The 27251-nt window shown below is 37.9% G+C and overlaps 1 protein-coding gene across 4 annotated transcripts in view; it reads right to left on the bottom strand.

Annotated features, from left to right (window-relative positions):
• SPIDR (scaffold protein involved in DNA repair) overlaps nt 1-27251 on the bottom strand; it is a 381397-nt gene that overhangs the window by 233381 nt on the left and 120765 nt on the right. For 3 of the 4 annotated variants that reach the window (XM_053660950.1, XM_053660952.1, XM_053660951.1), the window contains one exon: nt 5443-5656. In XM_053660950.1, coding sequence (XP_053516925.1) covers nt 5443-5656 — 214 coding nt within the window. Of the gene's footprint in view, nt 1-5442; nt 5657-16466; nt 16539-27251 lie in introns of those variants that run through there. The other variant, XM_053660953.1, reaches the window with a different exon arrangement.

Raw genomic sequence — 27251 nt, forward strand, 5'->3', positions numbered from 1 at the left:
ATATAAGGAGAAGTATTCAATGTAAGCAGTAGCAGGTACTCTACTGTGAGGTTTACATGTAATTTAAGTATTTTAAGAAATCATAGCAGTGAAGACAGCAGAGTAGATAAATGAGGTACTCACATCCTTATACAACCACATCAAAATTAAAACTAAACCACAGAACCAAAATCATTCAGAACCACCTGAAATCTAGCTGAACAAAACTCCTATAACTAAAGATATAAACAAGCCACCATGTTAAGACTGATAGGAGAGGTGAAACTCAAAATGGGCTGGTCTCATACCCATGTGTGGTGGTTAAAAATCAGGATGGATGTATCAATGGAGGAGGTGTCCCATGAAGAGCAAGGGGTCCCATACCCAGCCCAGGCTTCTGGTGGCAGGAAAAGAAGTCCCTACATCTCTGGCCGTAAAAAACAACAGGGATTGTGGCTAATGTGACAAAGGGTGGCCAAGGGTGGCCAAGGGTGGATGGAGTCCCAAGTATTCCTTCAAAAAAAAAAAAAAAAAAAACAAACTTTATTTATTATGCTACTATAGTGGTCCTATTTGTTTCTCCCCTTTATTGATTCCCCCTCTGCCCTGCACCATCCCTCCCACCATCATTCCCCCACCTTAGTTCATGTCCATGGGTCATACATATAAGTTCTTTGGCTTCTCAATTTCCCATACTATTCTTAACCTCTCCCTGTCTATTTTGTAAACACCATTTATGTTTCTTATGCCCTGTACCTTTCCCTCATTTCCTCCCTTCCCCCTCCCCAATGATAACCCTTCGTGTGATCTCTATTTCTGTGAATCTGTTCCTGTTTTAGTTGTTTGCTGAGTTTGCTTTTGTTTTTGTTTTTTTAGGTTCAGGTGTTGATAGTTCTGATTTTGTTGTTATTTTACTGTTCATAGTTTTTGATCTTCTTCTTTGATCTTCTTAGGTTAAGTCCCATGAATATTTCATATAATAAGGGCTTGGTGTTGATCAACTCCTTTAACTTGACCTTATCTGGGAAGCACTTTATCTGCCCTTCCATTCTAAATGATAGCTTTGCTGTATAGAGTAATCTTGGAGGTAGATGCTTCCCTTTCATGAACTGGAATAATTCTTTCCAGTCCCTTCTTACCTGCAAGGTTTCTTTTGAGAAATCAGCTGTTAGTCTTATCGCAACTCCTTTGTAGGTAACTGTCTCCTTTTGTCTTACTACTTTTAAGATTCTCTCCTTATCTTTAATCTTGGGTAATGTAATTATGATGTACTTTGGTTGTGTGCTTCCTTTAGTACAACTTCTTTAGGACTCTCCGAGCTTCCTGGAGTTCCTGGAGGTCTAGTTCCTTTGCCAGAATAGGGAAGTTCTCCTTCATGTTTTCAAATAAGTTTTCAACTTCTTGCTGTTCCTCTTCTCCTTCTGGCACCCCTATGATTTGGATGTTGGAATGTTTAAAGTTGTCCCAGAGATACTTAAGCTTCTCCTCATTTTTTTTGTATTCTTGTTTCTTCATTCTGTTCTGGTTGAATGGTTATTTCTTCCTTCTGATTGAAACTGTTGATCTAAGTCCTGGTTTCCTTCCCTTCACTGTTGGTTCCCTGTACATTTTCCTTTATTACACTTTTCACAGCCTTCACTTCTTCCTCTATTTTGTGACAATATTCAACCATTTCTGTGAGTATCTTGATTACTAGTGTTATGAAATCGTCATCTGATAGGTTAGCTATCTTTTCATCACTTAGTTGTATTTTTTCTGGAGCTTTGCTCTGTTCTTTCATTCAGGCCATATTTTTTTGTCTCATCGCACCTGTTATGTAGTAAGGGATGGAACCTTAGGTATTTGTCAGGGCAGGGCAACCCACGTCACTGCACTGTGGCACTGTATGTGGAGTAAGGGTCTGAGAGGGAACAATGCTGCTTGCTTGGCTTTCCGTAGGCTTTCAGTCACTTCTTCCACTACCCACAAGCAAATTGGGCCTTTCCAGTTGCTGATTCCTGGGTCATTAGGTTTGTATATGTTCTAGGATCCTGTGGGTTTCTCTAATGAACTCTCCTGTGAGGCTGGGAATTTCTCCCACTGCCTCAACTCCCACAGGTTTTTTTCAGTCAGAGGTTTTGAGGCTTTATTTTCCTTTCCTGGAACCCTGGGTTGCCTGGTCTATCTCACTCCCTACTTGTTCCTCCTGGTTTATCTGCATGTTAATATGGGGCCGTCAGCTCCACCAGCTACTGCCTCACCCAGTCCACCCAGCTGCCGGAATGGCTGCCCCAGTTCTCCAGCCATCACCTTGCCACAAGTCCTCTGCACCCTGGCTGCTTGTCTCTGCCCCTCCTACCGGTCCAGATGAATGATTCTTCTTTGAATGATTCTTCTAGATGAATGATTCTCCTTGGTTGTCAGACTTCCATACAGTTTGATTTTCTGGCAGTTTTGGTTATTTTTTTGTTTTTAAATTTGTTGTTGTCCTTTTGGTTTGTGTGAGGAGGCAAAGTGTATCTACCTACGCCTCCATCTCAGCCAGAGCCAGGTGTTCCTCTTAAAGAGCCCTCACAAAGAATTACTTTGACTTACTCACTGTGAACTCTAGTTATGGGGCAGTAGCTCAAAAGGCACCAGTAACCTACATGGAGAAACTGAATTGTCTGGAATCAGGGTAAGGGCTGGAGTGGCAGCTTTCTTCTAGATAGAAGGGCTGGCAGAGACCACTGTTCCTTTGTGAACTCTCTCTGCCCCTCTGCTCAATAAAGGCAGCAGCAGAGTGCCATATCTGAGTCTCCATCAACTTAACTACCTCTGTTCATCCTGCCTTGATGATTTCCTGAGATGGGACCCCATACAACTTGCAGGCCCACCTAAATCCTTTCCAGTAGCTTTTCCATACAAAAGGCCTATGTTGGCTTATGCTTGGACTTTCTTTCCTTGGTAAGCCCCATATCTCTTGCTAAGTGGCCCCAGACCTGGCACTAGTGCTGCTGACCTTGGTTTGCAGTTTGGTTCCTTCTGGGTACTTCTAAACCAAGCACCAGTAGCAGCCATCTGCAGTTAGCATTATAACTAATGTCAGGTGGCCCTGAGCAGGACTGGAAATACATACATATAAGCATGTGAGTTCATCATCTATGCATATATATATTTTATGAGTGTATTACAACACCCCCCCACACACACACATACCCCATCTCTGGAAGGTGTGTAAGAATCTGGTATCAGGACCTGCTTCAGGAGATGAGAATTGAGTAGCTAGGGGAAAAAGTATAGAAGACTCACTTATCACTGCCCAGCCTTTGATACTTTTGAATTCTGCATCATAGGTATTAAATGCCTACTAAAAAACCAATTACTGTATTTTTTCTATGTATAATGCATGCTTTTGCCCCATTTTTTGAGGGAAAAACAAGGATGTACATTATATATGGGTAGGATGAATTCTGTACCTATATAAATGTTCTTCATTCATTTATTTATGCTTATGCATTACAGTATGCTTCTAGAAAGCAATAACAATATATACATGGAAAATGACACCCTGGAATATGATCACTGATTTTGTTTGTAAAAATTAATAAACATTTGAATTGAAAATTTTAAATAAAGGTTTTTTTCCCTGACAGTTTGGGCCAAAAACATGGGTGTGCATTAGGCACAGCAAAATACAGAAAATACTGTTAGAATGAAATGAGAAGGAAAAAAACATACTAAAGGCATGGAGATCTAGATGAACTTCGATGCTATAGGGACCTACATAATGATTCTAAAAAGTAGAACTTTTTAGCTTTTTTTAGTTGTATTTTTTTTAGTTATACTAAAAAGTACAACTTTACCTGCTTTTTTAAAGAAAAGAGCCAGGGATTTAGAGCACACTATTTGTAAAGATAGTTGCAAAGATAATTATGCTCAAGTTTTCTGTGGCTAATTGTGGGAAAACTCAGTTTAGCTTAAATACACATTTTTTGTTGAGGTACAATAAACTAAAACATAAATGCCTGTTGTATGTTGATAAAGAAGGTGAAACTAGGACACACTGCAAAAAATCAAATACTTGCGATATTATTGGATTTTACCATAAGTTTCCAGTAAGGACTTCTGATAACTTTAAACAGCTGAAAGAACACCAAGAATTACAGTAAAAGACTGTAGATAGCAGAAGCACTGTTAGGGCAAGGAGAAAACTGTTCATTCACTCCATATCAAAGTTCTACTGGGTGCCCTCAGCCCTAAGAAGTAAAAGAGACAGTTAGGAACCTAGTAGCAGAAGACACACAAAAAGCAAATGAACAAATAAAAAGTGACAAGCTTTAATATATGTGATTGTGAAAAATAAAGTAAAAAAGTAGACCAAAGGGTGTAAAAGAGGTAGTTTCCAACTTTAGATATGTGATCCAGGACCACTTTAGAAGCTACCAGAAGGTAAATCCTAGAGGAGATAAGAAAACAGCAAACCTTTCAGACAAGGGAAGGTGGTGAGACATAGCATCCCAGTACAAGGAGAGGCAAGAACCAGCCCCGAAGTGAAAATAGAGGGAGTGACATGAAATTTGAGGACCAGGATAAAATCCCAAGTAGCCAAAATGGAACTGGGGTGGTGAGAGGACTAGCACATGAGGTTCCCGAGCTCAGGAGGGAGGGGCTTTGACACTGTACAAGGTGAGCAGCTACTGTGGAATGTCTAGGCAAAAAGCAGTATGATGACTTTACACATATACAGTTTTGCTCCTCTAGTCATCTCAAAAAGAAACAGATGGAAAGTAAGGAAAAAAGTGGAATGAAAGGGTTTATTGTAATAATCTAAACAAAAATGACTACCTGAAAATGGTTATGACACTAGAGGTAATGAGAAATGCTGGGCCCTGTGTGGATTTGGAAGTGGGTTAGGTGGTACCCATGGGTAGGAGGAGATTATAAGTAAAAGGGGAGTTGAGGACATCTGGAGAAACGGCAAGTTTATTTCCATTTTCTGAGATGGGAAAAATTGTAGGAAAAGAAGGGAAGGTCAGGAGCTTCTGCTACACCATCAGCACACAGGTGAAAGTGGGTGGGAGGAGGCAGTAAGGCATTTGGCTCTGGTGATGGGGCAGGGGTATGGGCTCCAGACTAAGTTTGAGACTCATTAATGCACAACTAGTATTTAGAGCTACAAGATGGGATGAAATCACCAGTAAGATTTTCTTCTTTTCATGGTAAAAATTAATATCCTATGAGGAAGAAAACAAAAATGATATCCTAAAATTAATTTTTAAACTATTAATGACTATTTATGCTCCTTAGATCAAACTCTACAAACAAGCCATTAGAGACAATACAGTGCTTGTGTTATTAAAAAATCTAGGGCAAATCCTGGCTTCCTTTCCCTGGAATTTCTCTATAATAACGTGACAAAAATGTTCATGATAACATTTTTGAGACAAACACTTTTGAGACAAAGTCAGTTAGTGACTGCTGGAATCAGTTATTTATACTCACCAGGGAGGGTAGATATGGATGACATCTTGTGGACGCCCCCTGAGATAGTGTGCGGTCTCCTTTGTGAAGAGAACCTTCAGGCTAGTCCCAGGGGCCTCACCCTGAGAAGGGCCGTCAGTCTGCGGTCCCCCTAACTGCTCACACATTGCAACTTGGATGGTACATTCTTCATGCAGCTCTAGAATTTTCACAATTAACATACCAGATCTGCTACCTGGAGGGTGAAGAAAAGAACAAAGGAAAAATAAAGTCTAAAAGATATCTGATTCAAGTGTAAATAAAGTGTCTTGAACAAAATAATCACGTTCGGTTAGCTTTCTTCACCTGGAGAAAATGGTCTGTACATTTTACACAGTAAATAGATTCTAACATGTTCACTGTAACATCTTTTTTAAAAAACCAAAATAGACTGCATGTTGCATGTAATATATTTTAAGCAACATAAAATATAGTGTTCTATCATAAACAAATAGTCTTGTGCACATAGAAAACTCAGAACATTTCACAGAGCATGTTTTTACCCTAAAACTTGAACCTTTTGATAACCATATACTCAAAGGAAGTATGGTCACCTAATTGATCCTTATGCTTCCTTTTTTATTTATTTATGTTTAGGGAGAAGAGAAGGGAGGGAGAAAGAGCGGGAGAGAAACATCAATGTGTGCCTCTCACAAGCCCCTTCTGGGGACCTGGCCCACAATTCAGTCATGTGCCCTGACTGGGAATTGAACCAGCAAGCCTTTGTCCCTTTGTTTCTCAGCCCGCAGTCAACCCACTGAGGTACACCATCTCAGCACCTGAGTTTTCTCATGTGTAAAGTGAGGATCATGCCACCAGTCTTAATTGACATTTTAAAGAATTAAATGAGATAAATGAAGTTGACAGTGCGCATAGCCTATAACCCAGAAATCCTAGATACGTACCCAGAAACTCTTGTCACATGCATCAGGAAACCTAAACAGATGTCCATCTCTGTATTGTTTGTCAGGGCAGCAAACTGGACCCAGCACAAACCAATACAGAAGTTAATGTAAGTGAACCAAATCTATATGTATCAGCACAGAGAGATCTTAAAAAGAAGAAGGGATACACTAGATATGCAATATATGGTACTGATAATGTCATTTTTTTCAAACACAGAAAATCATAAAATACAGAGTGGGGCAAAAGTAAGTTTCCAGTTGTGAGTACATGACAGAGAGTTAATTCTTGTATTATTATTTATTATTGTATTATTTTCCATATGAACAACTGTGAACCTACTTTTTCTGCACCCTGTATTTGAGGAATTTCTCTAATAAAAGTATATAAATATTGAGTAATAGGATATATAGAAAACTCTCCATAACCACTGTATGCAACAAGAGAGGAAGAGAAGAAACTCAGGGAAGAAACTCAGGGGATTTCCAAGTTGTTTATCATATTTTTTCTGTTATTTAAAAAATGTGAATTAAAAAAAAACAAAAAATTATTAATTGTAGGAGGGGAATATACTTATGTTTTTCTATTACTCTGTTTTTTAACTTAAAAAATGAATTGAAGGAGATTAAAAGTGTTAAGTATCTAGCATACTGTCTTCCTAATAAGACACCAATATGAGTTTCTTCACTACTTTAGCCAACTGGTTAATAGTGAATAATAAAAATTAATTTTTAGCCCTGGTTGGCATGGCTCAGTTGATTGGGCATCATCCTGCAAAGCAAAAGGTCACTGGTTTGATTCCTGGTCAGGGCACATGCCTGGGTTGTGGGTTTGGTCTCCTGCTGGGGTGCATATTGAGAGGCAATCCATCAATGTTTCTCACATTGATGTTTCTCCTTCCCTTTCTCCCTCCCTTCCTCTCTAAAAGTAAATAAATAAAAATTTAAAAATTAATGTTTAAACGATGTCAAGTTTTTAGTTATATAGTTTAATTTCACTTCCATTTCTTTCTTCCTTAGATTTATTTTTCTCATTTTCTAAACAACCCCAAATTTTCCATCTCTTCCTTTCTCTAAGTGTCTATGTGTTCCCACATTCAGCATGGCTACAAACCTCCCCAAGAGCACTATCTTGAATTCCTGAGGTATATATCTATCCTCCTTCTATTTATTAAGATAAGGAAGGAAATGGAATGGAGAAAGGGTATCAACAAGCACAATGCTAAGCTGGTCAGTATGGGAGAGGAGAATGGGGGGCTAAAAACAAGTATTAAAGAAAGGCACTGATTAGGAAGTGAATACTGAATCTGCTCTGCTGCTACAGGTGTTTCTTTAATAAAAAGTAGCTCATCTTCAATTGATGAATAGGAAAGGAAGTCAAGACAACATGAGGTTACTTTGGCACATACACCATTTATCCTGGGCAAGGCAGCCAGAGGAATGGTGGAAAATTGGGGTTTTCAACAAAGGGAAAACGCCCTAGGTTTAGGGGCTGCATTAGTTACAGGTGCATTTTTAGATATAGTTTAAGAATTTTAAAACCTTGTACTTGTATTCAGGGCTCATCCTCAACCCAACCCTGAATACCAGGTCAGTCCTCTTACCCATCAACACACTGGCAGAAGCTGCTGTCCAGAGAGCTTCAGGGCAACCCACTGTCCTGCTCAAGATCAAGTGTGCCAGCTGTGTACATGCTCTTGTTACTGTATGGACTATTCTTGTGGGGCCAGCATTCAGCTATGCTCAGCTGCCAGCCTAAGCAGCACTAGTTCTCTCTTCAGGTACTATTTATTCACTTGTGCAGCCCTGATTAAAAAGTGACATAGGTATTTGGTGTTCTGACTCAACCCTACAATTCCCACAGACCCTGACAGATTTTATAAAAGGCAAAATATTGAAGAAACACATAAATAGTATTACAGCTGAAAAACCTTTATTACTAAGATGAACCATAGTGCTTAACTAATTTCTTTGAATATTTTTATGATAAATCCTTACAATGTCTGCAGTACCTATAAATTCTGCTCAAGATTTGTAGCATCAAATAACCTATGAAATAAATACACTTTATGATACTATCGCTACAGGGTAAACTGCAATGATCAGCACTATCTTGACCTCACCAAAGGGCTGGGAAGAACACGAAGTACTCTGAAGTCTCTCGTACAGAACCTCTAACACAGCCTTAGGGAGAAAACAGTGGCCTACCTTCCCTGAGGAAAATAAGGCAGTGTAATCTCCCCCTTTAGGGAGAAAAAAGCAGAAGGCAGTCTAAAACAGATTATATACTTAAAGCAAGCTCTCAGCCTAAGCACAAAAGAATACCTGCTTTACAAATAAAGAAGACTGTTTCCAATTAAATGCATGGTCCATAAAAGACCATTTATGGAAATGTCCTGGTGTACCAGCAGACATTTCCATAAATGCTGTAGGATAGCCAGAATATCACCTCTCCAGAAAGCGTTTACTGAACCAGCCAGAAGCAACTATTCCTTCCCTTTGAACTCCTCAAATACCTTATCATCTGTAAAAAAATTATTTTTAAATTGCAGTTTATAGTCAATGTTATTTTGTATTACTTTCAGGTGTACCACATAGTGATTAGACAATCATATACTTTATAAAGTGTTCTCTCCAACATTTCAAATACCTACTGAATAACATACATAGTTACTACAATTATTATTGACTATATTCCCTATACTGTACTTCACATACCCAGAAGTATTTTGTGGCTACCAGTTTGTATTTCTTAATCACAATTTCTTTACTTTTCTTACCTTTTCCCTCTGGTGACCTGCAGTTATTTTTAAATGGAGATAGTACTAACTATCCTCAAGAACACGACAACCGTCAAGAGAGATAACAGAGGAAGGCCACACTGCAGGGCTGGTCCACCGCAGGATAATGGAAGCCACTATCATCATGGTAATTGTCATTGCTATTAACTTTTCAAGACATTTTAAAATAATTTTATTGTACTTGATTCACAATATCCTATGAAATAGGTTAAGAAAGATATGAATTTTCATTTTTGACAGTTAAGAGAAATGAAAAAGTTAGTTACTCCGAGACATTTAAAATTTGAGAGTATTGGCAGTCCTGATTTTACAAATTGAGTATCACATAAATCAATATCAAAATCTCTCTTAGGTAACTGGCAGTTAAAGATAGGAAACTGTAAATGATGTTTTTCCCCTAATTTATTATGTTAAAATATAGGACTTGTTTAAAATGTAAAGAAAGTTCATCAGGTTGAGATATGATCTCCAGTGAGGCTCTTGCTGTGCCAGCACAGTGAGGATTTCGGCACTGACTGCTACACTTAAAAAGAAGAGGGTAACTTGTCATGATACTAAACGCTGAGGAGACAGTGCCGCAAAGATCAAATGGAAGTACAAACATTAATTTATAATACCTAAAACTTTAAATGATTAAGAAAAAGGTATAGAAATATTCACATAAAAATACCACAAGATCTAGAAATTTCCAGAAATACATACACCTAGCAGATAAAACAATTCATAGTTAAAAATAGAAAATATTTGATTTAAAGGCTGACATTTGCTGAATTAATATATAAATGAGTGATTTATTTAATCAACTAACTGCTCTTAAAAATGTCTTTAGCTTTAAATGATCAAGATGCCACAAAAGAAATGAGTAAATGATATAAGAACAAAATATATTTGTGAACACTGGGATAAATAATTTATTTGAAATGTATAGGTCCATTAATATGCATGCAAACTCAAATCCTCCTAAGTGGTCTAGGTTGATGAATTAATATATATTGTGAGGGTAACTTTCACAAATATTTATATAAGAAATACAATTCCAGAAACCAATGAAAGCTGTACAAGAAAGTACCAAGTGAAATGGTGAGAGATAATGAAGTCATCCTCCTACCGATGAGAGAAACATCTATAAGTTTTTCTAAAAGAAAACTTTTCATAATATAATTGTTGCACTTAACTTTAAGTTGCTCCATTTAATTATCCAAAAACTGACCACACAATAATTTGGGATTTTCCCTTGATATTATTACTATGTCTCTCTTTATCTTCACAGATATCCCAAGAAGCTAATACATTGTGTTACTTTAATGTGTTTGTCCTACTGGTACTCTTTTCTCTCATTCAGGCCAAATGATCAAGTGCCCACCATTCCTTTTGTCCTCAGTCCTCACCCATCATGTGTTGCACGCAAAGACACATAAACTGAGATGGGGAGAAGGGTAGCAAGACATTACAGCAAGGCTGAGAAACAGACATCAGGGGATTTTAAAGTTCACTTGCTTCCCATGCAAACAGAGCCTCTGTACTCAAGATCTGTTGAACTTCAAATTACCGTGGTATAATCATTTCACATTTTACTTTTTTAAGAAAGGTACTTTATATCCCCCCCCCCCAAATAATATATGTATCCAGTACCATCTAGTCTTATTTGGGGGTGATTCTGATAGTTACTTGTGAAATTTTAAATATTTTTACTCAATTCTATTTTCTATTCTATTAACTTCTGTCATTTATCTAAGAACTATTAGCTTTGTAAAATGATAAAGGGCTTATACACCCTACTACATTCTCCTTCACAGTGTGCCACACAATTTTAATTCCACATAATTCCACTTCCATTGTCAAGGTTAATGTTCACAGTTTGTCCTAAAACCTATGCCAAACCTCTGTGCCCTGGCTATCATCTGACTCTAAGAGTTAAAAATAACTAACAAATTATATGAGCACAGTTATATGAACAGAATTAAGTGCCTGACAAGAATCCTAAGGAATACATCTGAGTGAGAATATACCTAACCTCAAGGCCAAATGATTTCACTGTAATAATTATGGTCAATTAGGCCCTCCAAATGCCAAAAGAAATATAATTGCATTCTGATGTTGTCGACATTCCCAGTAGAAAGAAGTCTTAGCTTTCCCCAAAAGTTCATTATACCTTTTTAGAGAAAAGTCTGTACCTGTTCTGGTTAGGACTAAAGGCACTATGACTGAGCTAGGTGGCAGGGAAAGGAGATCAAGCCACAACATTTATGCCAGGAGAAGAGGAGCTTTACACTATGTATGGACTTGGCCTATTTCCTCTGTGATGAGAAGACAATGGGAAAGACATATGACTTGCTTTGATGAATACAGACTAAAGACCCAAGGGAAGGAGTAGAGAGACCAGTTAGACAACTACTGTAGAAATCCAAGAGAGATGGTGACAGCTTGGACCTGGAAAGTGGAGACAGAGGTGGTAAGAAATGTTGGAAACAAAATATAGTGGTACTTTTAAGACAGACTCAATAATACTTGTTGATGGACTAGAAACAGGATATGAGAGAAAGTAGTCAAGAATGACTAGAATATTTGTCACTTGAGCAAGTAAAGAGTAGAATTAATGTTAACTAAGATAGGGAAAACTTCTAGATGAGTAGACTTCTTTGTGTATGTGGAGGGGGGCTGCTGGCAGGAAAGAATACTAACATTGGGACATCAGTTTTGGATATATTAAAATTAAGATGCCTCTTAGTTATTTTTTAAAAGATTTTACTTATTTTTAGAGAGGGGAAGAGAAAGAGGGGAAGAAAAACATCCATGCATGGTTGCCTATCACACACCCACTATTGGGAACCTGGCCCACAATCCAGGCATGTGCCCTGACTGGGAATCGAACCAGCGACCCTTTGGTTCACAGCCCACGTTCAAACTGCTGAGCTGCACCAGCCCAGGCGTAATATTAAGATGCCTCTCAGTTACTGTAACAGCCTAGCCCTAAACTACCTGCCCAGACTAATACGGTACCATTTGACCGTATGTTCATAAGGCTCACCAGAGTTATCTTTTTAAGTATAATTTTTTTAATTATATTTTTGCTATTATGCTATTTCTTACAGATGTCTCAATTTTCCCCCTTTGCCCCTCCTCCACTAAGCACCACCTCACTCCCTTAGGTAATCCCCACACCACTGTTCAAGTCCACGGGTCATGCATGTAAGTTCTCTGGCCACTCCATTTTCTATACTGTACTTTGCATCCCTGTTGCTATTCTGTAACTACCTATGTGTACTTCTTAATCCCCTCACCTCTTTACCAATTCTCCTTCACCCCACTCCTATCTGGCAACAATCAAAACACTCTTTGTATCCATCATTCTCTGTTCTTGTTTCCTTAGTTTGTTTTTTAGACTCAATTGTTGATAGATATGTATTTTTTGCTATTTCATTGTTCCTGGTTTTGATCTTCTTTTTCCTCAAATAAGTGCCTTTAACATTTTATATAATAATGGTTTGGTGATGATGCACTCCTTTAATATTTTCTTGTCTGGGAAGCTCTCTCTGCCCTTTTATTGTAAAGGATACCTTTGCTGGGTAGAATGATCTTGGCTGTAGGTCCCTGCTTTTTATGACTTTGAACATTTCTTCCCAATCCCTTTTAGCCTGCAAAGTTTCTTTTCAGAAAACCACTGACAGTCTTATGGAACCTCCCTTGTAGTTAACTTTCCTCTTGCTGCTTTTAACATTTTCTCTTTAACTCTGGGCATTTTAATTATGGTGTGTCTTGGAGTGGGCCTCTTTGCATCCATCTTGTTTGAGACTCTCTGTGATTAGGACTCTCTGGGATTCCTAGACTTGCATGTCTATTTCCTTCATGATATTAGGGAGGTTTCCTTCCATGATTTTTTCAAATATATTTCCAATTTCTTGTTCTTTCTCTTTTTCTTCCGGCACCACTATGATGTGAATATTGGAATGCTTGATGTCTCAGAGGCTGCTTACACTATCTTTGTTTTTTTATGGATTCTTTTTTCTTCTTGCTGCTCTGATTAGCTGTGTTTTTGCTTCCTCATGTTCTCATTGATTTGATTCTTGGCTTCATCCACTCTACTGCTGTTTCCTCATAAATTTTTCTTCATTTCAATTAATATGTCCTTCATTTCTGACTGGGTCTTTTTTATGCTGTTGAGGCCCTCACTAAGTTCCTTGAGCATCCTTATAGCCAGTGTTTTGAACTCTGTATCTGATAGATTGCTTATCTCTATTTTGTTTAGTTCTTTTTCTGGAGTTTTCATCTGTTCTTTTATCTGGGCCACATTTTTTTGTCTCCTCATTTTGGCAACTTCCCTGTGTTTGTTTCTACATATTAGATAGAGCTGGTATGACTCCCTCTCTTGGTAGTGTGGCCTAATGTAGTAGGTGCCCTATAGGGTCTGGTGGCACAGCCAACCACCACACAAGGTGAAAAGTCAAGATGTGCCCTTCATGTGGGCTGTGTAAACGCTCCTCTTGTAGCTGAGCCTTGATTGCTGTCAGCAGGTCAAAGCAAGGAATTCACCCAGGCAAAGGCAAAGGCAAAGGCAAAGACTGGCACTGACCACTGACCTGTACCTCTGCCCCTCCATGGAAGATCAGCTGTGCGGAGGGCAAAGCGGTGGTGCTCCAACATGATCTGTAGCTGTCCACTGGGTGCACAGTCTCCATCGTTTCCCAGGTGGTATAGGCCACAGTCAGCCCCCTTGTGTGTCCTGCCCAGGGCCACCCTGAATGAGCTATAAAGCAATCTGTAGATGGCTGCTACTTGTGCTGGGCTTAGCGTTTCCCAGGAGAATCCAAGTTATGAACCTAGGCTCACTGCTGCCAGTGTTGTGCCTGGGACCACTGAGCCAGAGGTACAGGGGGCTGGGGGCTCACTGAAGCCAGATGTTGTTTGTTTGATAGGATTTAGGAAGTTATGAAGCAGGAGCCAAGATCAGCCATTCATATGGAAAAGCCATTGTTAATAGTATGGGCAAGCCTGTAAGTTGGCTGGGACAAAGCTTCAGAGGATCTCCAGTGAAGCGGGGGGTGGGGGACACAAACAGTGTTAGCCAGGTTGATGGAATCTCAGAGATGGCACCTGCCTATTGGCTCTGTGGCTCTGTTGGGCGAGGGTTCAGAAAGGGGACAATGGCCTCTGCCTGCCTTCCTTTCTGGGAGAATGCTGCTATCCCCCCAAGCTTATACCTAGATGCCAGACACTTTTGTTGCTCCCCATATGCCACTGGTGCTTTTCAAGCTGCTATTCTGGTGCTGGAGCTCAGAAAAAGTTAGTCTGAATCAATTTGTGTGGCTTCTTTAAGAGGAATCATTTGGGACTCCAGCAGATTCTTCCACCTACTCAATTCCCTCCTGGTTTTTGTAGCCAGAAGTTATGGGGACTTATGTTCCTGACACTGGGTCCCTGGGTTGGAGGGCTTGGTGTGGGCCTGGGACTTCTGGCTCCCGAGATATCCCTCCCATATTTTTATCTACTATACATGGACTGGGACCAGCCTATTCTGTGTCTTGGCCCTTCCTCCCAGTCAGTATGGATGTGTTTTCTTTAATTCTGTAGTTGTCGGACTTCCATTCAACTCTATTTCTGATGGTTCTGAGTGACGGTTGTTCTACATTTTAGTTGTAATTTTGATGTGGTTGTGCAAGGAGATGAGCTGTGTTTACCTATGCCACCATCTTGACCGGAAGTCATAAGTGTAAATTAAATGAGCAACTTTTGAACTTGAACCCTTCAATGGCTATCCACTGAAAAAAATCCAAACTGCTTTGCAATAGAAATGCCCTTGTTACCTGTTACTTCTTACTGTTCTAAATTCAAATTCTACAGCTTTACACATTAAATTAATTCTATAATAAGATGAAAAATAGACCATACTTTAAGAAAGGCTTTCATCACCATCTCCCTGGTGAACTCTCTGAACTAAACTCTCCTCTTCCATCCAGCAGAGCTTATTACTCTCCTTTATGTCATCACTCTTATTTATGGAAAATTTAATACAAAGAATAATTTCATCTATTAAACTATAAACTCTGTTCTATGTCTGCATTTGTACCAGTAAATATGTATCAGCTGAATAAGCCCTAATAGAACTGATTTAAAGAACTTCAGGAAAAAATAAATAAATAAACAAATAAAAACCTTTGGGGACTAATTCTCTAGTCTTGATTTCACTGCCAAACCAAGATGGTTTTCACCTACCTCCCTTTACCTCAACAGGATTGATCTGTACCCGGGAAATGCAAATTTAATGTGATTCAAGTGATGCTCTAAAAAGAAAAATAAATGAATAATATTTTCCTACATCAAATCCAAATGATGTTTTATCTTTTCACCACTGTACCACTGACTGCTTTTTTTTATTAACATGCACTGAAAGGTGAATTGTATTTATTTGTACATACTTATACTATCTTTTATTTTTAGAGGTTACAACTATCACTGATTTTACCAATGGTTCCCAAATACTCAGCAATATTATGTTCCCATGAGTATTCAATAAGTGGATCTCTGATTAATTGTGTTATTGTATTATTAATAATGCTTGGTAAATGAAAATTTTAGTTTCTAAGTAAATATTTTAAACTGTCATCAGATTCATTTTATTGATACTTTCACAGTAAAATTCATAAAGCTGTAAGGAGAGGTCTAAATTACAATACGTAAATACTAAATTCTGAAGAATTCACATCTTTACCTTGTAAAAAGCACAATTACTTTTTATTTAAAATTTATGTTCCTTCATAAAATTTTAAGTCATCTGGCAATGATGAACAGATACATTTCTTAACCACAACTGCTTACTGAACTGTAAACAATTGTGCTTTCACTTCTCGATTCCAGTTTTTTCTTGCCTTTCACCCAGTTAAAAATATTCTTTGCCAAAAGCCACAATAATTCTAAGTATGAAACAAAAATCTGAAGCCCAACCCTTAAAAATAAAAAAAACAAAACAATACTGACCAGGAATTTTTATCATCGTTCACAGAAATGAGAACAATCAGCAAACAGTACAGCATGCCAGCCACCTGGTCACAGTGTCACAGTGCTATTGCCAGTCACGTCACTGTGAAACATTCTGCAGGACTGACCTTACTATTCTGTAGAGGGTGAATTGACGATAGAAGGTTCCATGTTTTAAGAAGTCCAAGAAACTAAGACTGAATGAGGTTGTAAAAATGAGGCCCCAATCTGATAAGATTAGTACCCTGCCCTGGCCGGTGTGGCTCAGTTGGTTGGAGCATTGTCCCATAACCAAAAGGTTTCAGGTTCAATTCCCAGTAAGGACACATACCTAGGTTGCAAATTTAGTCCTCAGTTCAGGAGCATACTATCCCCTTCTTGGGATGTACAGGAAGCAACCAACTGATGCTTCTCTCCCGTAGCAATGTTTATCTAAGAAGCAATGAAAAACTATCCTCAGTGAGGAAAAAATAAATAAGCAAATAAGTAAATATTCATATTTTTTAAGAGAAACCAGAGACCTCCCTCTCTTTCTGCTGAGCACAGAGAAAAGACTACTTGAAGACACCCAGATAGATGGCTGCTGCCTACAAGCCAGAAGGACAGCTTTCACTGGACACCAATCACAGTGGTATTATGATCTTACAATCCCAGCCTCTAGAAATGTGAGTCACTCAGTCTACGGTATTTTGTTATGGTAACCTAAGCTGACTAAGATTTTGTTATAATGAAGTGGGGTGCTACTGTAACAAATAACTAAAAATATGAAAGCAGTTTTGGAACTGGGTAATGGGTAAAGGATGAAGTTTTAAGGTGCACTGCAGAAATATGGTCTTTCAAGGTGATTCTGGTGAGGTATCAAATTGATATGTGGACAAGGTTACTGGAACGTAGAAAAAAGGCAATTACTTTGGACTAAACATTTGTGTTCCTCAAAATTCGTATGTTGAGGCCTTAATCCCCAAGGAGATGATGATATTTGGAGTTGGGCCTTTGGTAGGTAATTAGGTCATGAGAATGAAACCCTTATGAGTGGGATTAGTGTCCTCATAAGAAGGAAGCTTAATGTATCCTCATGTGAGAATACAGTAAGGAGGCAGCTGTCTATAAGCCAGAAAGTTGGCATTGACCAGGAACTGAATAGACTGGCACCTTGAATTTAGACTTTATCCATAAGAAATAAATATCTGTTGTTTAAGCCACCCAGTCTATGGTATTGTTATAGCAGCCCAAACTAAAACAGCAATCTGTGATGTAAAGTGGCAAAGAACTTGGCTGAATTGTGTTTTAGCGTTTTGTAGAAGACAGAACTTGTAAACTGTGAGATTAGACATTCAGCAGAGGTTTCTAAAATTAAAATGTTAGAAATACAGGTTGGGTCCTTATAATTTCTTACAGTAAAAATATGAGAGGAGAGAAATGATGAAAGAATGAAGCAGAACTTAATGACCTGAAAAAGGCTAATAAGCCTGTCCATATTGCAAAAAATGAGAAAGTATGTTTGCTGGGAAGAGAACACCAAGGGTATGTCTAGACTATCATTCAATAAAGAGATTATAGGATTATATGAGCAAATACTCTGCCAGTTTAAATTGAACCTCTTCCATTCTATAGGACAGGGCAATATAGCTATGCTGTGAATGTGCATCGTTCTTCAAAAAAGGGAAGAATGACCCCAAAGGAAATTAATTCAGATGTCATCAGGACTGCCCCTCTAACCACAGGTTGAGGGGGCAGGGCTGAATATTTCTTCTGGGATTCAAAGGATGGGGCCACCTCATTGTTAGGGGTGGAGCCTTTGCACAGAACCACAAGGGTGAGAGGCCAAACACAGGCCACAGGGGTTGACATTACCACCCCTAGTAGACCTGTAGGGCAGAGCATTGAACCAAAGACAACTTTTCTTCAGCCCTATAATCCAGTGAAATTTGTTTTGGTAGTTTGGGGACTTGCCTGGAATTTATCACCTCTTCCTTCCCTATTTCTTCCTTTTGTAATAGGAATGTCTATTCGGCGTCTGTCTCAGCATTGTATTGGGAAGCACATTAAGCTGTCTGTCTGGTTTCACAGGCTCACAGCTGCTGAGAAATTTTGCCACAGGATGAATCGTACTACAGTCTCTTACTCATACCTGATTTTATGACACTAAGATAAGACTTTGGACTTTAGAGTTGCTGCTGGAATGAGTTAAGACATTTGGGGCTGCTGTGCTGGAAAGAATGTAGCTTGAATCTGAGTAGGACTTGAATTTGGGTCTAGGGATGAAAAGTTATCAACTGAATGTCTGTGTCCCCCAAAATTTATATGTTGAAGTTCCGACCCCCAGTGTGGCTAAGTAATCTTAAGTCGTATTAATTGGGTCAAAATAGGCAATATCTATAATTAGCCAGAGCAGGGCATGTGAACAGAAATACAGCAAATACACATCTACTAGACAAAAGTGGGTATTTTAGTCTTAGGTATTATCTCCTTCCAACAACATTGTAAAAAACACTAATAGGGAAGAAAGGAGAAAGGAGAAGAAAAATTAGTTTAAGACTAAAATGAAATGATGTGAGAAAAGTGCCTCTCTTGAAAGGCATGCAGTGAGAGATCAGGGAATTCTAATCATGGAAAAAGTAAAAGAAACATAAAATATTCACAGGGACTATACACTGAAATATGCACAGAGAATGATTTTACAACATGGAATTATATATAAGGCAAGGTAAAACAGCAACAACACACAGAATTTTAAAAGTAGAAATAACCTGAAGCTTTACAAACTCAATTTTTCTCAGTAGAGAAACTGAGTCACAAATCAAGTGACCCACATAGGCCTTTAGCTCCAGCAGAGTTGGGACCAGCATCAACATCTACTGACTAGGACCATTTTTGCACTCTAGTGTTGTGAATTATTTCAAATTTCATCACTGATATTTATTTATTAACTTCATAAACACTTCCTGAGTTACCAGTACTGCTCAGGGTTTTTGGGTAAGCCCTATATATACTTGTAGCACTTTGCAGTTATTATTTACTTATACTTTGTATAATTATAATACAAGATGATACTGGAAGTATAATTACAGACAAAAAGAAAAGTCGATTAGGCTTAGCTTATATCATGACACAGCGTTTTCACTGGAAGAACGTATTTAGTGTTGTGCATATGTGTAAGGTATACAGAAAGGGGACAGTGAAAAATAAGACAATATCAGGTATGTAGCAGGAACAACCAAAAACGTCACACTAGAGAGTTTAGAAGTGATGAACATTTTTCCGGAGACAAGAGCTAGTCAAAAGAAATTTTTTTAAAGCAGAAGAGTGATATCAGATTTACCTCTTAGGATGATAACCTTGATAGGCTGAAAATTAGGAAAAGGCACTAGCAGGTAGACCAGATGGAAACTGACAAAATAATCTAGGCACGTGGGAATATGGGCCTTATCTAGTAGCAGATGGGGCATATGAAGAGATCTCACTTGAGTAGAATCAGCAGAATCTAGGGGACGAATGGATTGATAATACATACAAGAAAGCCCTAGAGAAGACTAGACCAGGGAAGGCAAGTACCAGAACATGCTGGTCTGAGGGGCCGGTAGTATGCATGGATGCTTGGGTGCAGGTGTGGCTGGTGCTGAGCCAGGAAAGCCACAGGTCACAGAATGACCAGACCTCTCAGAAATCCTGGGGGAGGTGACACAGGGATCCCCAATTATCCAGGAAGGGCACAGAGAACAAGAAGAGGGCCAGGAGGAGACAGCAAATAACCAAGAAGAAAAATGAATACGGGAAAAGGCAAACCAAGAGGAAGTACTGTCCTTGAAGAAAAAGGCAACTAGCTGTGTGAATGCTGTGAGAAGACTGCAATTGGGAACGACAATGCCAATACACTGGTAGAAATGAAGGAGTGTCACACTGGGATGGAAGGAGGCGAGAGAGTAGATCTCAAGCTATTCTTTTAAATCACTATAACAATACAAAAGCACAGTTTCCAATTTTTAATAACTTTACAAGGTATTTTACTAATCCAAGAACTGGTTTATTCTATTTGAAGGCTAAAAAGCTTCCTATTTTGTAATAGAAAAATTTACTCCCACATCTGTTGAGAGAGATAAACTGTACTGCATGATAAATAAGAAGCAGCCCATACTTAGATTAGTGTTACCAGAGCAGGGCCACCTAGCTGCTCACTCACTGTTCCTTGGCGATCTCCCCTGAAAGATGAGGAAAGTCAAGTCTGCGCATGTACTGTCAAACAGGTTTCTCCAGTCAACAGAATCCCAAGTAAAAACTTTCATTCCTTTCAAAATAAAAATGAGCCAAAAAATTTTGGAACATTAGATTGATGAAAAGGTTCAGATGACATGCACAAGGTTTCAGAGCATGGACAAATGCCAGAGCGATACTGAACTAGGCCAGAGGGTACAAATGACAGCTGGCTGAGCAAGCCAAAGAAAACCCTGCCTTGTCAATATCCATACTTTTCTAAAGGTCCAAAACAGAGTTTCTGACATATGAATAATTTTTGTTATTAATGAGGTCCAATTTAACACTAAGAATGAATTTTTATTTATCAAGCCACATATGGAACTCAATAGAAAATATGTTTTACCTACTTTCATTCATTATAATTCATTTGGAATGGGCTAAACTTGTCTTATTTTTGGATCATTTACAATAGAAAAGAGAAATAAAGATCTTTTTAAACCTCAGGCCTATGCAAAAATAATCTTAAAAGTGTGTAATAGCTATTTTTCATTTCGTGTAAAAAGAAACAAAAAAAGCATTAATTTAATTAAATCTACATGAAACCTGAATGCATCATTTAATTCTGCTATATTACCAAACTTCCTTTCATAGATTTTTATGTAGAAAAATTTACAAGAAATAATTTATTTCTAGGAATGAAGGTGAAAAGGTGAGACAGAAGTAGCTAAGGTATGAGAAATATGTTAGCCAGAGTTGAGTCTGATATTTAGTATCCCTTCCTCTATTTCTCAGGTTCTATCATTATTTTTGATAAAATTATGAAATAACTTGGCATTAGGAAAGTCAAATATAAACTCTTTACTCTTTGGTTAACTTACACTTAAAATGACTACTGAAAAGTATAGTCATTTGAGACATGAAATCACAGCTCCAACAGTAGACAAAATATCATAGTTTGTTTTTAACTTGAATAACTCAGCCAAGAATATGCATGTGAATTCCTCTTGCCCATGACTGCAAAGAATCATGTTAAATACTACTGCTGCACTGAAATGTGGCTATGGATATAAAATAAACAAAAAATAAATAAATAAAGCTTAAACATTGTAATTGGCTTTCTGGTTTTATACACCAGAGGGAAGTTGGAGATAATCCACACATAGCTCCCTTCACCCCAGAAGAAAGGGGAAGTCAAGAAAAGGAACTACAGTAAAAACTCTCCAGCCAAATCAGGGCTAATATACACAGAATAGGACAAAAGCAGTGTCCTGTCCCTTCAACTGAAAGAAAGGGTGGTAAATCAAAAAGTTTAAGAAATTTAAGTGACCTTTTTTTAAAGACTTGGAACTACTTAAAACTACCAAGATCTCTTCAATTCATGTCATTCTTACTTTGTAAACTTAAATAAACATACTTATTGTAAAAACATGTCATATTATGCCCCAAATCCCCTATGTCCTCACAGAAACTAAAGATTTAATAAGCATAAAACACTGTCAGAAATCGGCCAAATTAAATGTACATCTCACTACACACCTCTTTCCTAGTTTAAATACAAAAATATTAAGAGACTTAGATTATACATATGTATCTTCAATAGTTACTTTTCAACTAAATTAAGGGATATTCCTTATAAACCAACTGCTTTGGTAGAAATGATCATCCAAACATTTTCTACCTCAAGTTACTCTTTAATTATGAGAAAAGAATGCATCAAGAAAATGAGGTAAATACATACATATCTAAAGAGTTCAGACACATACATATCTATAGAGAACATATCTACAGAGCTCTTCTTCCTGCTCTGTACATGAACTGTTGGCCCTGACACTTCTTCTTCCTCTCTTAACCACTTAAATGGCAAGTCTGGAACATGACCCCATTTAAGGGGCCCCTCAGCCTCAAAGAAGCCCCTTGAAAACAGTGAGAAAAAGGCAGATGCCAGCAAGGCCAACTCCATAAGTGTCACAGCCATTCCTCCTGGGGTGGCCCAGAAGGACACTGGGGATGTGTTCTCACAGTCTCAGCTGTCCTTTCCATCAGGAGCACAGAAATGTATGTAGAAGGGTCATGCTGGTAACAAGGAGAGCTCAGGAGGAATGCCAAAGGGGAACCTGTGGTGGTGTAGGAGATTACAAAACCAAGTCTGTGAGTGTGTCCAGAGCTAATCATGGTCAAGGACAAAGAACTCTGCATTCTGAAAAACTGCCTCACTGAAAAAACAGTCTTGTTATTAAAATGTTCACTTCCTGACACAAAGGTATATAAGTACATTTTAGTATTTCATAAGCTAAATTCAGGATGGAATTCTCTACCATCTTACATTTCCCCTGTCTTAATTGTGAAAATATATATTTGGTTATGACAAATTGCCTTTTTTATAAAAGAAATATTTAAAAAGATACTGTCCCCAAACCTTTTCTAATGATGACCTTTTTAAATAGTTTTCGACAATTAATTTTACAGCATTTACTACTAATACTTCCAACTATAATATATTATGAAGGAGGTCTAAAAATATGAGTTAGAATGCTTTGAAGCATTTACAATAACATATTATTCAAGGAATAATTCATTGGAGTCATTCTCCCTTATAATTACTAAAGAATAATGCTTTATTTCCTTTGGCTTTGTTTCTTTTTTTCTTTTGTCTGATTTTCCAACTGTAACTGTACTTCAAAAGGTAGAATTTTACAGACATTATTAAAACATCTTCAAGTGTAAAGTAAGTACTGTTTTGTATACTTCTAAAGAGCAAAGCTTTAGTATTTTAAGTAAAAAAGCAATCAATTATAATTTCTAGGAGGGTTAGTTTTATCAGTGATACATATTTGCTGCTTATTAGAAGTTTGAATGAATGAATGAAAATGTGGACACAAAAATGGTGTTCTATGAAAAGTAACCTCACAGGGTGATTTGATTATAAATTCCTAAATGGGTAGGTCATGGTGGATGGTCACACCCCAGCGCTGTAACTTCTTTAGTAAGAGGATTTTAAGGCAGCCCTTTCCATTGTTCTTAAAGGTTACACCACCTTTAAGATGTAAGAAGTAATACCCTTCTAAAGCAAACCCACCCTTGAGAAAACACACAACCTTGTGAACCATCCTTTAATCGGATCCCCACCCAGCTCTCTCCCACCCTCATGGAAAATCCCTTAATCATAAATTCACAAAAGCAGCAGCAAAACTATTATTCTATGGAGCATGTGAAATCTTGCTTGCTGGTATATGTTATCAATCTGGCTCAAATAAACTATAATGAAAAGTGTCTATACGTTTGGATGTTCTTACATGAACAAAAGAAATGAGACAGAGTAAAACAAAAATAAAACATAAGTTAAAATATTATGACCACCCACTATGAAAAAAATAGAGATATGGAGGCAATTTACTGTATTTCTGTAGCCAGTTAAAAAAATATTAAACTTAATAGAAAACCATCTACTTCTATTATTTGAGTACTGGTGTTTATAGTGGTACTTGCTTTACAACTACTTGTTAAGCTGCATATCTACATTTTCTGTACTTTCTTTTTTGTGTTATATTTCAAAACAAAATGATAACTTATGGAAAGCAGGATTTTGTTCAAGATGATAGAGTAAGTAGAAGTTGCATTCACCTCCTCCCATGACCTCATTAAAATTGCAACTAAATTATAAAACAACAGCCTGGATATCCTGAGGACTAACTGCACAGAAATCATATAATTAAAGATACACGGAAGAAGCCAGGTTGAGACTGGTAAGAGAAGATGAAACAAGAAACAAGCTGACTCTACACTCATAGGCAGGCTGTTGAGAATATGGAGAGATATTTCAGCTGCAAAGGGCCCCCAGAAGAGTGAGGGGTCTCAACCCCATGTTGGGAAGAAGAGCCCATATAACCTTTGGTTGCGGAAATCAGGAGGACTTCTGCCCTGGTGAGAAAAAAGGCTACTGGAAACCTAGGCATAATCTTAAAAGAACTCGCACACCAACTGGCTGACAAGTACACATCCTGGGCTTTGGAGGAAGAATGGTGGCTTGAAGGATGCCAACTGTACAGGGAGATTCTGTTGTGTAGCTTCAAAGAGAGGACCAGAGGAACAGCCACCAATATCCCTCTGTGGAGTCTCTTTCTTGCACCACTAGAGAATGTCATCTTCCTGGGTCCAGCACTATCCCCTCACAGCCTTAGCCTGGTGAGCTATACTAGCCCCACCCTGACTCCCAGAATCCCTACTACTCACCTGTGTTGGTAAGCTCTGCTAGTTTACAGACTGGGCCCATGCTGCAGTTTCTTTTAAAATTTCAAAACATTCTGGGCAAGACTGTGGATGCCAGAGACACACGGAAAAACTGAGTTGTGTGGCTTTAGGGCTAGGGCCATGGTCCCACATCCCTGACAGGGCCACCATTCCGGTGTTAATCCCTGCTTCCACACAACACTAGCAAAGGAAGCTGCACTATCTCCACCCTGACAATCCCACAGGCCCTGCCCTGCCCTATACGCCCAGGGCTATAGACTCTGCCTTCAGCAACCAACCTGGCTATAGACTCTGCCTTCAACAACCAACCTGGATGTTGTTATCTTCCTTAAAAACCCCTCAAGAATTCAAGGAGTTGAAGGAGTGTAAGAGACACACAGAAAGAAACTGAGTTGAGTGCCTTTAGGGAGAGGACTATCTTCCAGTGCACCACAGGCACCACTGTTACTGCGCAGACTCTCCACCCACCTGGCAAATCATAATCTGTTGTAGGCTGATGAACCTTACCTGCTTCACCCTAACACCTTGAGACCCCACCCCACCACAAAGGTTCCCAGGCCTCAGAAGGTGATGGATGGCCTCAAGGTACTCTGACACTTGCTGAGTGGCCTCAGACAACTCAGCAGGTATTTATGCAAGACCACTCAGTGAATCCCTGAGTGGTCTTGCATAAATACCTGCCTCATGCATGAATATCTGCCTCATGCAATTTACATAATGCCTGGGGCTCTTTCAAAGACTAAGCCTAACAGCCAGCGGGTGGCTAAAGGTAAGAAGTGACAACACCACTGAAATACAAAAATTGTAAGAGAATAATATGAACAATTATAAACCAGATTATTGGACAATGTAAAAGAAAAAAACAAGTCCCTAGAAACATATAATCTTCCACAACATCAGAAAGAAACAGAAAATTTGTATAGACCAATTACTAGTAACAGAAGTAAATCAGCAGAAAACTCCCATCGAGCAAAAGTCCAGACTTCTTCACAGGTAAATTTTATGAAACATTTAAACTTCTATCTTTATTGCAAAAAAATAAATAAATAAAAGAGTAAGGAATGCTTCCAACTTATTCTACAAGGCCAATATCACCAATGTCCAAAAACAAACAAAGTCACTACAAAAAAATTATAGGCCAATATCCATGGTAAATATGTATATAACAATCCTCAACAAATATTGGATTGTTGCAATACATTAAACATATCAAAAACTATGATCAAGTGGGATTTATTCCAGAAATGCAAGGATGGTTCACTATCCACAAATTAATTGATGTGATACAAAATATTAAAAAAGGATAAAATCATCTAATTATCTCATCAGATGCAGAAAAACCATGAGAAATTCAATATCCATTAATGATAAAAAAATCTCAGCAAAACATATAAAGAACATACCTCAACATAATAAAGGCTATATATGAGAAAACCACAGGTAATGTCACATTCAAGGTAAATAGCTGAAGCTTTTTTTCTAAAATCAGGAATATGACAAGGAAGCCCTCTGTCAACACTTTTATTGGACATAGTATTTAGAAATCCTTGCCATAGCAAGTAGACAAGGAAAGAAATATATGATCCTTTACCCAGGTAGCTCAGTTGGTTATTACGCCATTCTGTATGCCAAGTTTGTGGGTTCAATCTCTAGTCAGGGCACATACAAGAAGCAACCAATGAATGAGTATATAAGTAGAACAACAAGTCAATGTTTCTTTCTCTCTCCTTCTCTCTCTCTCTCTCTCAAATCAATAAATAAAGATTTAAAAGAAAAAGAAATGAAAAGTAACCAATTGAAAAGAAAGAAGTAAATTGTCAATATTTCCAGATAAACATGAGACTATATCTAGAAAACAGAGATTACAACAAGAAACTGTTAAAACTAATAAATGAATTCAGTAAAGTTGCAGGATACAAAATTAATATCTGAAATCTGTTGCATTTCTATACACAAATGACAAATTAAAAGAAAGAGAAATTAAGGAAATAATCCCATTTACAAGGAGAGTAATCCCATGTATCAAAAAGAATAAAGTACTAAGGAATAAATATAACTGAGGAAATAAAAGAATTATATTCATAAAACTAAGACACTGATGAAATAAACTGAAGCAGACACAAATAAATTGAAGGATATGCTGTGCTCATGGACTGGAAAAATTAACATTGTTAAAATATCCTACTGCCCAAAGCAATCTACGGATTCAATGCAATCTTTGTCAAAATGCTAATGGCATTTTTCATGGAACTAAAACAAACAATACTAAAATTTATATGGAACCAAAGAAGACCCCAAATAGCAAAGATATCTTGAGAAACAAAAATAGAGTTGGTGGTATCATGTTCCTAACTTCAAACTATATTACGAAGCAACAGTAATCAAAACAGTATTGTAGTGGTATAAAAACAGACACAGAACAGAACAGAAAGCCCAAAATTAACCTGTATTTTATGGTCAATTAACCGATCTAAAGCAAAGGAGGAAAGAATATAAAATGAGGGAAAAATCAGTTTCTTTGATAAATAGTGTTTAATAATTGGCGAGTAGACAAGTAGATACACACACAAAAAACCAACCCACTAAACAACTTTCTTTCATCATATACAATAATAAAATCAAAATGGATTAAAGTCTTAAATAAAAGACCTGAAACCATAAAACTCACAGAAGA

This window comes from Artibeus jamaicensis, unplaced genomic scaffold, assembly GCF_021234435.1.
Source record: "Artibeus jamaicensis isolate MK-2021 breed Jamaican fruit bat unplaced genomic scaffold, CSHL_Jam_final scaffold_916, whole genome shotgun sequence".
NCBI lineage: Eukaryota > Metazoa > Chordata > Mammalia > Chiroptera > Phyllostomidae > Artibeus > Artibeus jamaicensis.